Source organism: Austrofundulus limnaeus, unplaced genomic scaffold (assembly GCF_001266775.1).
Source record: "Austrofundulus limnaeus strain Quisiro unplaced genomic scaffold, Austrofundulus_limnaeus-1.0 Scaffold96, whole genome shotgun sequence".
In the NCBI taxonomy this organism is placed as follows: Eukaryota; Metazoa; Chordata; class Actinopteri; order Cyprinodontiformes; family Rivulidae; genus Austrofundulus; species Austrofundulus limnaeus.
This window is the reverse complement of record NW_013952498.1, coordinates 1211431-1224336: the sequence shown is the minus strand read 5'-3', so window position 1 is coordinate 1224336 and position 12906 is coordinate 1211431. Positions and strand designations below refer to the sequence as shown.

The 12906-nt window shown below is 43.3% G+C and overlaps 1 protein-coding gene across 1 annotated transcript in view; it reads right to left on the bottom strand.

Moving 5' to 3' along the window:
• The window catches only part of mei1 (meiotic double-stranded break formation protein 1), a gene marked incomplete in the record, with an annotated part of 48537 nt that overhangs the window by 9484 nt on the left and 26147 nt on the right, over positions 1-12906 (bottom strand). The window contains 1 exon segment of the mRNA XM_014012926.1: positions 6643-6742. Coding sequence (XP_013868380.1) covers positions 6643-6742 — 100 coding nt within the window.

The following is a 12906-nucleotide window of genomic DNA, read 5'->3' as shown; positions in this document are numbered from 1 at the left end:
TCTTGGAAGAGAGACGAAACGTTTCATTAAAGAAGAACCCGTCCAGAGGACCTATACAATTTTTTTTTTCCTTTCATCCTTGTATTAATTGACTGCTTTTGGGCTTTTACGCATGCAGTTTCCCAGTCCGCTACCTGTATCTCTTCTCGGATGTCAGATCTCCTTGCATCCAATCTATCTGCAGTGGTTTCCTCATCATGCACGAGTAAAGCTGCATAAAATAAAGAAATGTGACCTCTCCTCTCTAAATTTTCTAGTATAATGTTCTCTAGGTATGACAATGGTGGTTTGGATTCAATCTGTTTGTGTTTTGACATAATAAAATGTTTAATTTGTAAATACTTATAAAAGTGTGTCTTTGAAATGTTATATATTTGACATAACTGCTCAAATGTAAGAAGCCTGTCATCCTTRTAAAGATCTGCCAGTTTCTGTACAACTTTATTTGACCAGATTTTGAAAACTCCATCAGCTCTTCCTGCCTTAAAATATTTGTTCCCCCAGATAGGTGAGAAAGAAGAAATGGAAGGGGTATCTCCAATTTATTGATGGGTTCTATACCAAACATCAATTGTGTTTTTTAAAAAGGGATTTTTTGTAATTTTATCAATTGTTTTGGCCTTGCAGAATACAAATACAGATTTAATCTAAGGTTTGTTACTAATTGTTCAATTCTTATCCATGCTGGGGGCGTTTCGGTTGAAAAGCAGAACATGGCTGAACACAGCTGGGCAGACCAATAATACAATTTAAGATTAGGGAGTTGTAACCCCCCTCTCTCATATGACAGGTACAACAGGCGAAGTCTTAATCTAGGTTTTTTATTATTCCAAATAAATCTGTTAAAAATACAGTTTAATCCATCAAAAAATTGTTTTGGAATAGGCAAAGGGTTTGACTGAAAAAGATACAAAAATTTTGGTAATATATTCATTTTGATCATGTTTATTCTGCCAATCACTGATATGGGCATTTTCATCCATTTATTTAGTGACTCATTTACTTCACTGACCAGAGGATCATAGTTTGTTGATACAATTGTTTTAATGTCTGGAGTGATTTTAACACCAAGGTACACAAATCCCTCTCTTACATTGATAAATGGGGTTTGTATAACCGGGTTTAATCTTTCATCCCTGTTCAAAAATAGAATAGAGGACTTTGAATCATTTATTTTGTAGCCAGAAAACTGACTAAACAACTCCATTTGTTGCATTAAATTTGGGATGGTAATGGACAAACTTGTCAAAAAAACTATCAGATCATCAGCATACAATGCCAACCTATGCTCTTGGTCTCCCAACTGAATGCCAAATAGATCAGTTCGCATTCTTATCATCATTGCCAAGGGTTCTATGGCTAAGACAAATAACATTGGAGATAACGGGCAACCCTGGTGAGTGGAACGTTCTAATGTGAAAGGTTTGGAGGCTAAGTTGTTTGTCCAAACACTGGCTTCGGGAATTGTATCCAAAAACTTACCCATTTGAGGAAATTGCAGCCAAATCCATATCTCGGAAGAACGTTAAATAGATATGACCATTCATTTCTATCAAAGGCCTGACGAGCATCAAGTGATAATAAAGCCGTATCTTTAGCGTCAAATTTCTCATGAATTATATTTAGGACTCTTCTTGTGTTGTGAAACCCTTGATGTTTTGGTACAAAGCCATTTTGATCGTTATGAACTAAATGTGAGATAAAGGGGTCTAGTCTTTTTGCTAAGGCTTTGCAAAGTATTTTAGTGTCCACCCCCATCAGACTGATTGGTCTACATGAAGAGCACTCCTCAGGAGGTTTACCAGGCTTTAACATCAGTACGATCATTGCTTGTCTCAGATTAGGTGAGAGAACTTCACTTCTAAATGCTTCTTCATTCATATTGAAGAGCGGGACTATAAGTTTTTCTTTGAAAGTTTTGTAGAATTCAATGGGGAAGCCGTCTGGCCCAGGAGCTTTACCACCATTGATACTTTGCATGGCCTGTGAAATTTCTTCAGTCGTTAAATTTGTATCCAATTCAAGTTGGTCTAAGAATATATCTTGTTCTTYCGAGGCGTGACAGCACTCCGATTTATATAGTTTCACATAGAATTGCCTAAAGCTATCGTTAATCTCAGATGGATCTACTGTTACCCGGCCAGAGGGGTCTTTATACTGTTAATTGCTCTTTCACTTTGTATTTTCTTAATTCTCCACACCAATAGTTTCCCAGCTCTCTCTCCTTGGTCATAATAAGATTGTTTTAACCACATTAAACTTTTTGCTGCTGCCTCATAAGATAATTTATTATATTCAGTTCTCAAACATAATAATTCACTCTGCTTTATTTGGTCGTCGTCAGCATTTAAGTCTTTTTCCAAAAATTTGATTTGTTTATCCAAAATTTCCATTTGTTTCATTTGTTGTTTGTTTTTTGCACTTGTATAGCTAAGAATTTCACCTCGGATATATGCTTTGAATCCTTCCCATCTCACTGAGGCGCAAGTCTGATCTGTATTTAATTCAAAATAAGTATCTACTGTATCTTCTCCCCTATCAATTTGACTAAGTTTTGATCCTGTAGCCATTTTGCTTGAAACCGCCAACAGGGTGGATTATGCAGAGCATTTTCAATGTAAATATTCAGTGAGATAGCTGCATGATCACTGATCACTATATTGTCATACTGACATTGTTTGACCCTTGATAAAAGTTCTCTTGAAACAAGAAAATAATCTATACGTGAGTGGGATTTATGCATAATCGAGTGACAACAGAATTCTATTTTATCARGATTTTGTTCTCTCCGCACTTTCACCAAGTTTATATCCAATATATATTGATTTATTAATTTTCTAGTTTGAGTTTTATAAACATCTGAGCCAATTGACCGGTCAATATTTGGTTAAAGTGCAATTAAAATCTCCTCCAATTACATAAAATCCTTGAAGAGTAGATATAGTAAGAAACAGATCTTCAAAAATTTTTGGCTTATTTTCATTTGGGCCATATAAACTCACTAAATTTAAAGTAAATGAGAAAATGTTAATATTTCGTATTAATGTGACATACACAGCCGGCAAGTACAAACGTATTTGTTAAAAGCATTATATGAACATATTGAACTATCCTGCATGAAAAAAAAAACAAAAAAAACAAAGTCACTCCGTAGCTGCTTATGACTTATACATACATCAAAGATTAACTGGATACTATGTCAGCTGAGGTAGAGAAAAACAGCTATCAGTTATAAGCAGCTAATTCTGTGGTCCAGGAATTGAACCGCTCGCCAGTACAGTCAATCCTGTCCAGCGTGTGTGCGGAGGAAATCCCCAGCTTCCTTAGGAGATGAAAACAGCTGTATCTTCCCTTTGTGGAGGATCCTCATTTTGCATGAATTATTTTGAAACCCGCGGAACATTCTTTTTTCAGCAAAAGCTTTCCTGATGTTATCGAACTCCGCTCGTTGTCGGATGGTTTCTGCTGAAAGATCCTGAACGAAAAAAGTTTATTCCCATCGCATTCAATGTTGCGTTGTTTTGTAGAGCGGAAAACAAATTCCCAATCTTGGAAATTCAGGAAACGGATGAGGACGGCTTTGTGCTGGTTCGGTTTTGGAGGTGCTAGGGTGCGGTGGGCCCTCTCAATGATGAAGGATCTATCGGTCTCCAGCCAGTGCAGCAGCATCTCCCGTATAAACTCCAGCAAAGGCCGCTGACCCTCAGCGCTTTCCCGGAGCCCAAAAAGGCGCAGGTTCTTCCTTCGGCCTCGGTTCTCCAGGTCGTCGGTCTTACCTTCCAAGTAGGATATTCGCTTCAGGGCTTTGGCAAGATTAGCCGTACTAGTTTCTAAGAGTTCCTCCACCGATACGATTCTGTTGTCAGCTGCGTCCAGTCTAGTAGCATTGGCAGCCACATTTTGCTTCACTTCTGCTATGTTTTTCTCCAAAGATGCGATGGACTTCGTCATTTCACCCATACGGTTATCTATGCTGTCCAATTTGTTTCCAAATCCACTGAACTCTGAATGCAACGACCAAAGTTCAGCAAGCACCRTGCTAAGTTCACACATGCTATCAATGCTAGCGGCCCCCTTTTTGTCTTGATCTGCTACCGAAGTATCAGTTTTAGCTGGTTTTTGGGAACCGCATTTTCATGTGAAAATATCACAGTCCTTAAGAGTGGTCGATTTTGACATTTTCAGGACCAGATTACGTTTCTAATCCTGGATTTTTCGAAGTTTTGGTGCAGGTCACACGGAGCATCCACTTTAAGCTGCCATCTTAGTTCGCAGCTCCACAGCACCCCAGTTTACTTTTCGATTTAATGTATAATGCTGATCCTATGTTTGCATTGATTATCAGTCATCCACAACATGGTAAATGCTGAGGGTTTAAAACCAAATAACTGGATTTTTGTTCTGTGAGTTGAAGACGTTTCGCTTCTCAGCTGAGGAGAGTTTCTAATGACATGAAAATATTTCACACTCATCACACCTGTTTGGTACATTCTGTATTCATGGTAGGCAGTTTAATGCAGACATTGTTTCACAGAAGACATACAATTGTAAATATATTTGATTTACGGTAATTAATTTAAAAATGGTTTTAAATATACAGTATTGGTCAACAGTCTCAAACAAACTGCAGATTTGTATATGTTTTGCCTTTAAGAAGCCTACGTGAAGGTTTTTAAAAAAAATTTTAATTGGTTGATTTTACTACATATTTAAGTTCCTGAATCATTTGTGGTGGGATGGGCTTATTTTTCATTAATGTATATTAGGTTTTAATATTTAATGATTTTCATTTTTTAAAGGACGTGATATTGAGATTTTGTTCATCTGCTGAATGCAGGACTTTTTAGGCCAGAGACTTTCTTTGTCCTCCACTTGTCCAGTTTTCTCTCCTTTTTTATGGACACAACGCAACGTGCCTAAATGTTTTGTTTTATAGCTAAAAGCTGTGAGGAAACGCTACTAACTGAACACTTAGCGACCTGAAGAAAGCTTATAAACTTGAGTTTGTGGCCAGTTTAAAAGACTTGTAAGTCTAGTTCCTTAGAAACAAAATAAAAATAACTAGAAGCACTCGGAGAGTGCAAACCTCCGCCAAGACCAATTTCCCCGTCCTGTAATAGAGTTACAAAGGGGCACACCAATACTACAGTGCCACCTGCCACCGGGTTCCAACACCTTGAAACCCACTCCCTGTGAAAGCATCACAGCTTTGCCGATCTCAACTGTTAAAAAGGAAAAAAATTCCTGTCTCCACATCATGATCCGGAACATCACCAAAATTTAAAGGTGTGTTACTTGAGCCAGTACCCATATGTGGTAAAAATGTCATGACAATCCGTCCACAAGTTTTTGAGTAATGTTGTCCACAGACAGAATGACAGAATGACAGAACGACAGACGGACAGACAGACGGACAGACATACGCAACCAAAAACATTACCTCGCCCTTGGCGGAGGTAAAAAAAGACATGGCTCAACACTTATACACAGCACTTCAAGTCAGTTCTCATTATCTTCTTATAAAAAGCTTGTTCTTTGTTTAAACTGGGATACAGTTTCTGGAAAATTTCTGGAACAAAGTTTATTTTTCTTCTTCCATGGGAGGACATGCCAAAGGTGGGACCTCTGTTCTTCTCTGTTCTGGATATACATCTGGACTCCGATCACTGGATTCTACAGTTTGGCTGGGTGGTCTCCTGGTGTTCTACAAAACAGCGTCGGTGGCTTTGCACTTTCTGGCTGACTGACCAACTGGATGGATGGCTGTATTCTATCAGCACTCGGACATTGTGCCTTGAGTGAGCTGGACTCGGTCTGCAAGCGGTTTTACGGAGAGCTGCGGGCCGGCTGTGTTCCCTGGACTTTGCTGGCCAGATGGAATTCATCTTAGAGAAAGCTGATGAATCGGCTCGGCGGTATGTGTCCACACCATTTTGCCTGATTGGATTCGACACCTTGAGAGTACCAGCAGATATTAAGGCAGAGGGAAATTTGTTGTTGTCTGCCTGTCCCTTCTGTTCCCAAAACAACTGATTAAAGAATCTGGATCTCCTCGGCAACGGCGTTGGATCTGTAGGCTAAATCCTTCCTGGTTGGAAGATGTTGACACGGCTCTCCCCCCCTCCCTCCTCCTCCCTCACCCGTATGATCTGATTCCTCAGGAATCTGAGGCCCCACAGAATGAACAATTGACCATCGATATTCTGAACTTWGGCTGCGCTGGCCTTGGGGACTGGATTCTTCGGGCCCCCTTACCTCAATTACTCCTCTGGCTAAAAATCTTGCTCTATGCAGAGGGTTTTTTTCATAAACACCGTAGTGTGTCACAGTGTTGATMTAATATGATATTTTTGCTTTTTTTCCCTCAGTTTTCCTTGTGTGGTTTTTAGTTTTTCTGTTTTTCTGTTTGTCTAAAGGTAGCGCAACTGTGTTTGCTGCATGACCTGTGTTTACTGCCCCCTCCCCCCTTCCCTGAATGTACAGCACCTTGTGAATTTATTTCTGTGAAAGGCGCTATATAAATAAAACTTTACTTACTTTACTTTACTTACTTTTCAGTGACCTAAAAAAATTTAAAGTGGTGGAGTCATTTTAGCACAAAATAGATGAAATAAAAAAATAATGTAAAAATGAAAGTATCACCTTTCCAGTATTTCAGTAAGGAGCAGAAAACCTTGTTTTGGTACGTCCAGATTGGTCAGGTTAGAAGCCTCCTTCAGACTACGCACCAGGGACTCAATACCTATCACACACCACAAACACATACACACATGCTGTTTCAAATAAATGCTTAAATACAGATTAAACAAAATACAGATGAACAGACAGTTCGGCAACATTAAACACTTGTCTAATCCTGCTCAAGTGTTCTGACATTTAATATCTTTACACCAAGTTTCTGCATCAAAATGTAGCCTTAAATGTAATATAAATGAAGTACACACAAAACAACCTCATGCATTTTTCACAGCAGCTATGATGCGTGTTTTTAATTTACTGCTACATGAAAGCTGCTGTAATAAGTCCATGCTCATATTGATCTAGGACAAGAAATGGCTGCAGCAAAAATCCAACGTGCAGACAAAATCATTCTGTAATGCAAGCATATGTTAACATACTGTGCGTACTGGTATTTAGGTGCTTATGGGATAGTAGCTTCTCAAATGCATGAGAGTAAAACTCGGCTCTTACATCTCACGTTCTTACTCTTAGCTCGCTGCAAGACTGAACTGAGCTCTCTCTTTTATTCTCTGTACACAAGACAGTTTATTCAATACCTTCATTAAATTTGTGAACAATTAAATTTAAGGAGAACACCAACCATTGTCAGGGTGGCGAGTCAGCATACAGGGACTACTGTAGGTACCGAGACTGCAGAAATGAGTGACAATCTAACGCTGAACACCCCAATTAGCAGAAGACTTTATGCATTATGGAAGCATTCTTGGAAAGAATGAAGATTTTAAAGACTTTGGATGCGCTGGAATGTTCGAGCCTAACATTACAATGACTATTAAAAATGTACAGAGGCTCACAACAAAGGCTGCACTTCTCCAGACTGCTCACAGGAAGAGAAAGCCGCTGGTGGCATTCTAACACGCGTCCTTTGAGGGTGTCTTTATTTATCTTTTTATATCTCAGCGTGGTTTGTGAGGTGAACTGTTGCATACAAAAAGAATCTGCAAACAATCATTAAGTCTGCAGCGCATCATGCATCAACTAACATCATGAAAAGAAAAAGAAAACTTTTAAATGACCCTTTCACTCCAGTCAGCAATTTTCTGATCTGCTGCCTAGTGCCTCCATGGTAAAGCTGCCAAAACACAAACCACCAAACTTAGTTCCCTTTCAGTCAATTCACTCGGGACAACACATYATGTATGGGAAACCACGTACCTGCGTGTCCTGGCTGAAGCCACCTCTAATCACGCCTTTAGGCAGGTGGCATGATGACGACAGATGTCAGGCTCTGCCTGCACATATATACTGTCGCCATTACAGTCAGTCCTCGGTTCTAACGCTCTTCACCTCGCTAGAACACCCACCTCTTCCAACCTAGCTAGTTAGCTGCTGCTAATTAGCTTTGTTTGTTCGAAGGTTCTCGAAATTAGTTTAACAGCTTTTGCTGGTGTTAGCTGCAGCTGCCTACTGGTAACTATGTTTGACGGCGGAGCGTTAACTTTGAGCAAAYCTTTCTTACCTCGATGAAAGAGAGCATTTTGTGGTTCGAGATGAGCACAGAATTACTCAAGAAGAAGCAGAAGTCTGCGGTTCACCCGTCCCCAGGGGTGCGACTTCTCGCTTCACGAAAAGGACCAGCACGAGGCTTGCCCGGTCTGTTTGGGAATCGTCCACGCTCGTAGGGTGTTGGCGGAGCCCGAAGCATGTGCGTTTTGTCGCCAGCTTCGATGCTCAACCCTGGAGAGACGGGTTAAATTCTTGGAGAAAGTGCTGGGCGAAGCTGCAGTCGCACGGCAGGACCCTCTCCTCTCGGAGTAACCCGGTTCCGTCTGAGTCTGACGAGGAGGAGCTCTCGGTCGAAGTCCCCAATCCAGCTGGGCAGACCAAATGGAGTATATGGAGGGGTTAGCCGACGAAGAAGAGGAGGCTTCCCAGTTTTAACTGGACCTCCTCCAGGGAGACGAGGAGGTGCTGAATATTGGTCTGGATGTTCATGGTCTGTCGGAGGACAACGACGAACACGGTCCAAGTCAAGGCAAACCAGGCAAACCAGGAAGACACGTCTTTTCTCTCCTTGTGTCGTCGTGCGGCTCAGAAACTAGAGGTGGAGTGGCCTGCTCCACCTCCTGCACAAAAACCATCGCGGTTCGCGGGGTTTTTTCTCCCCACTGAACCAACCACGGTGAAGAACCGCCTTCCCATGTTCCCAGACTTCGTCTCAGGGCTGACGTCCTGCTGGAGCAAACCTCTGTCCACCCACATCACAGTATCCGGTTATGGACCGTATTTGGATCTGGAAGGAGCTGAAAAAGCTGGACTAGTGAACATCCCTCCTATGGAGCCATCCCTAGCCGCGTATTTGGCCCCGTCTCACAACCATGGAGCAGGCCCACCACGCTTCCTTCCAAGCCGTGTACATTTTCTGCTGCGCAGCTGGAAAAAATCTACAAAGCTCAGGCCACCACTGCTCGCGGCCTGAGCTCCATCAGCATGCTCCAGCTGAAGAAGAAGCAGGCTCTGCACTGCATTATCCCCAGACAGGACTCAAGACCAAAGACCAGCACACAGAAACCGGCTGCCCAGCCGCCTCCTGCGAAGAGAACGGTGCTGCCTGGGAGCCTAGGCACCCAGCCACCGCAGCCTCATAACCATGGCCAACCCACCCGCTAGTCGGCTTGGAGCAAGGGCCGTCCTCCAGATCTTCAGAAGGGCTCAGTCCTCCTAGTTGTGGGACGGTCACTTCAGGGACTTCAGGACCAGGGAGACATGTTTGCCAGTCTTCGGCTGCCGCCCAAGACGCATCTTGTTTGTTTTGTTCAGGAAACCAGCCCAAAGAAGCGCTGCGTTTCCCGCACACAGTCTCCCAAGCACCAGTCCCACCCTACTCACACATTGTTTATACAAAAAGCCCCCAGTTTGGGTGCGCTAAATGTTCAGAATGTAAATGTACAAAATGTTTGTGTAAACTTGTTGAATATGTAAATAAAGGAAAAACTTCACACAAAAAAAATCAAAAAAGTTGTGAGCGACAGTCATAATGCTGCGCCTCTCTCATGCGACAGAGGGCAGCAGGACTTAGCTAACACAAGTCGGTCGCCTAGCGTCGTGACTTGCTCTCTGGCACGCATGCGCACCATCCCCTTGGGTAGAGAGAACTGTTGCCATGGGTTACCGACTACAGTTTTGCATAAGGCCGCCCCGTTTCAACACCGTGTTAAACACTGTTGTTGGGAACGAAGCAGCCGTGGTTTTGAGAAAGGAAATAAACACGCTACTGGCGAAAGGAGCCATAAGTGTGGTCCCCACCTCGGACATAAACAAAGGTTGGTACAGCCGTTATTTTGTCGTTCCGAAAAAAGACGGCGGCCTCCGTCCGATTCTRGACCTGAGAGTGTTAAACAAATTTCTACGAACATACAGGTTCAAAATGCTAACACTCAGGCAGCTTCTGTATTCGGTCAGCCCGGGCGACTGGTTTGCGACCATCGACTTAACAGACGCTTACTTTCATGTAGCGATTCATCCAGACCACAGGAAATTTCTGAGTTTTGCGTTCGCAGACTTTCTGTGCATTTATTCCAACGTGTTTCTTCATTTTTGGTAAATCGTGCCACCACACCTACGAATACCTGGTGCTGCCATTCGGTCTGTCGCTAGCACCCCGCACCTTTTCAAAATGTGTGGAAGCAGCATTGGCCCCTCTCAGGGAGAAAGGGGTCCGCCTGTTAACGTACATGGACGACTGGGCTCTGATAGCCAGCTCCAAGGAGCAGGCAACAGAGCGTCTGTCTCAGGTTCTGTCGCACATTCRGGCTCTGGGTTTTTCTGTAAATTTTCAGAAAAGCTTATTGACTCTGAGTCAGCATTCTTTCCTCAGATTAGAAATATGTATCCAGTCGGGCAGAGCGTGTTCCTGTTGGAACTGTCTCACACTCTCTTGCAGTGGTGCAGCGTGCATTTCCTGTCTATCAGGGCCACTCACGTTCCTGGGAGACTGAATCTGGGCCCAGATCTACTCTCCAGGGGCGGACCTATGGTGAGGGAGTGGAGGCTGCATCCCTCAGTGGTGGACCAGATTTGGACCATGTTTGGCAGGGCAGCAGTGGATCTCCTTGCCACAKGGGCCAACACCCACAGCCCTCTGTTCTTTTCCATTACGGATCAGAACGCCCCACTGGGGGGTGGACGCTCTAGCCCACCTGTGGCCCAATGTACTTCTGTATGCATTTCCCCCAGTGGAAATGATACTGCCTGTACTGGAAAGGATGCGCAGACAGGGTCTGTCTCTGATTCTGGTGGCACCCTGTTGGCCAGCGAAGTCTTGGAACGCTGAGATAATCAGCCTGCTGGCTGCTCAGCCCTGGCAACTTCTTCTTCGCCAAGATCTCCTCTCTCAGGCAGGGGGGGAGATATTTCACCCACAACCAGAGTTGTGGAGGCTGCACGCCTACCTGCTGAAAGGTCCTGCTTGCTAGCCAGAGGCCTTTCCCCGGCAGTGGTAGCAACTGTCCAGAACGTGAGAGCGCCCTCCACTAGAGGTTTATATACCTACAAGTGGCACGCTTTCGAGCAGTGGTGTGAGGTTAGGCACATTGTCCCATTTCAATCCTCTATGGTGGATGTTTTAACATTCCTTCAGGAGCTGTTGGATAAAGGTCTGACTTTTTCCACAATTAAAATCTACCTGGCAGCTATTTCTGCTTGCCATGTGGGTTTTGATGGAGTCACGCCAAGTGCTCATCCTCTAGCAGTGCATTTTCTGAAGGGGATCCGTAGGCTGCGGCCCGTTATTAAACCCAGTATCCCTACCTGGGATCTTACTGTGTTGCTTGAGGCTCTCTGTGACCCACCCCCCCCTTTGAGCCCCTGGAGTCTGTGGATTTGAAGTTCCTTTCATATAAAGTTGTGTTGCTTCTTGCACTAACAACTGTTAAAAGGGTCGAGGACCTCCATGCTCTGTCTGTGAATCCCTCCTGTATTCAGTTTTCACCTGAGGGCTCCAAGGTGGTTCTGCATCCAAACTCAGCGTATCTCCCTAAGGAGATACCTTCTAACTACAGCTCCATGTCTATTGAGCTTTCTAGTTTTTATCCTCCCCCTTTTGCATCTGAGGAGCAGAGGAGGTTACATTCTTTGTTTCCTCTACGTGCACTGCGTATTTACATTGACCGCACATAGGAGGTGACGTCATGTGATCAGCTGTTTGTGTGTGTTGCTAACCCACTCAGGGGCAGGGCTCTGTCCAGACAGAGACTCTCCCACTGGATTGTGGAGGCTCTTTCTTTAGCTTACAGCAGCAGGGGTCTCCCAGCCCCATCTGGTGTGAGAGCTCACTCCACCAGGGGTGTAGCAGCGTCCTGGGCACTATTTAAAGGGGTACCTGTGAGTGACATCTGTGCTGCGGCCAGCTGGTCTTCACCACACACGTTTGTTCAGTTTTATCGCTTAGATGTGACAGCCCCTTCGGTGGCTCACTCTGTGCTCTCCGCTGCGTCTGAAGTGCTGCACTAGCATGTTAATACGACCCAAGTTTGGTGCTGCTCTGCGGGGCTTTTATATATGTCCCATACATGTTGTTGTACCGAGTGAATTGACTGAAAGGGAACAGTAGTTATATCCATAACATTTCGTTTCTTCCATACATCTATTGTCACTCAAAAAAATAAAATAAAAACAGTTTAGTGTTATCTGGCTATGAATGCACAATGCAGTATGTGTGCATTTTAAGTCATCTATATTATATTTTACCATAGCATCAAACTACTTGATAGTTTTGTACACCAAGTGCTATTGATTTTGAGAAAAGTCATGATTTATTGTGAACTGGAAAATAATTTTCTACTACGTTTAAAACAACTGCAGTAGGGTTGGCATCCACCTTTAATAAAAGTTTAACTGACATAACATTTCTTCAGACTGCATTAGGTCTCTTTGCAACTTGAGGGTTTCTCTGAACTGAAGGCTGTGATATTATTTTTCTCCCTCACCTTTTGTAGAGAAAATCTTTTTGCACTCCATCAGAGGGTGGCATTTATATAAACATTGGGCCTCATGCAAGAACCGTTCGTACGCACAGATTTGTTCTTAAATTGTGCGTACGAGTGATTTAGGAGAATTTGTGGCATTCACCAATGTTTTCGTATTCTAAGATTTTTTTCAGATACGAACAAAATTTACGAGTGGTCCAGATTCCTTCTGTTTGGATTTGACGCCCTGCCCCCTGAC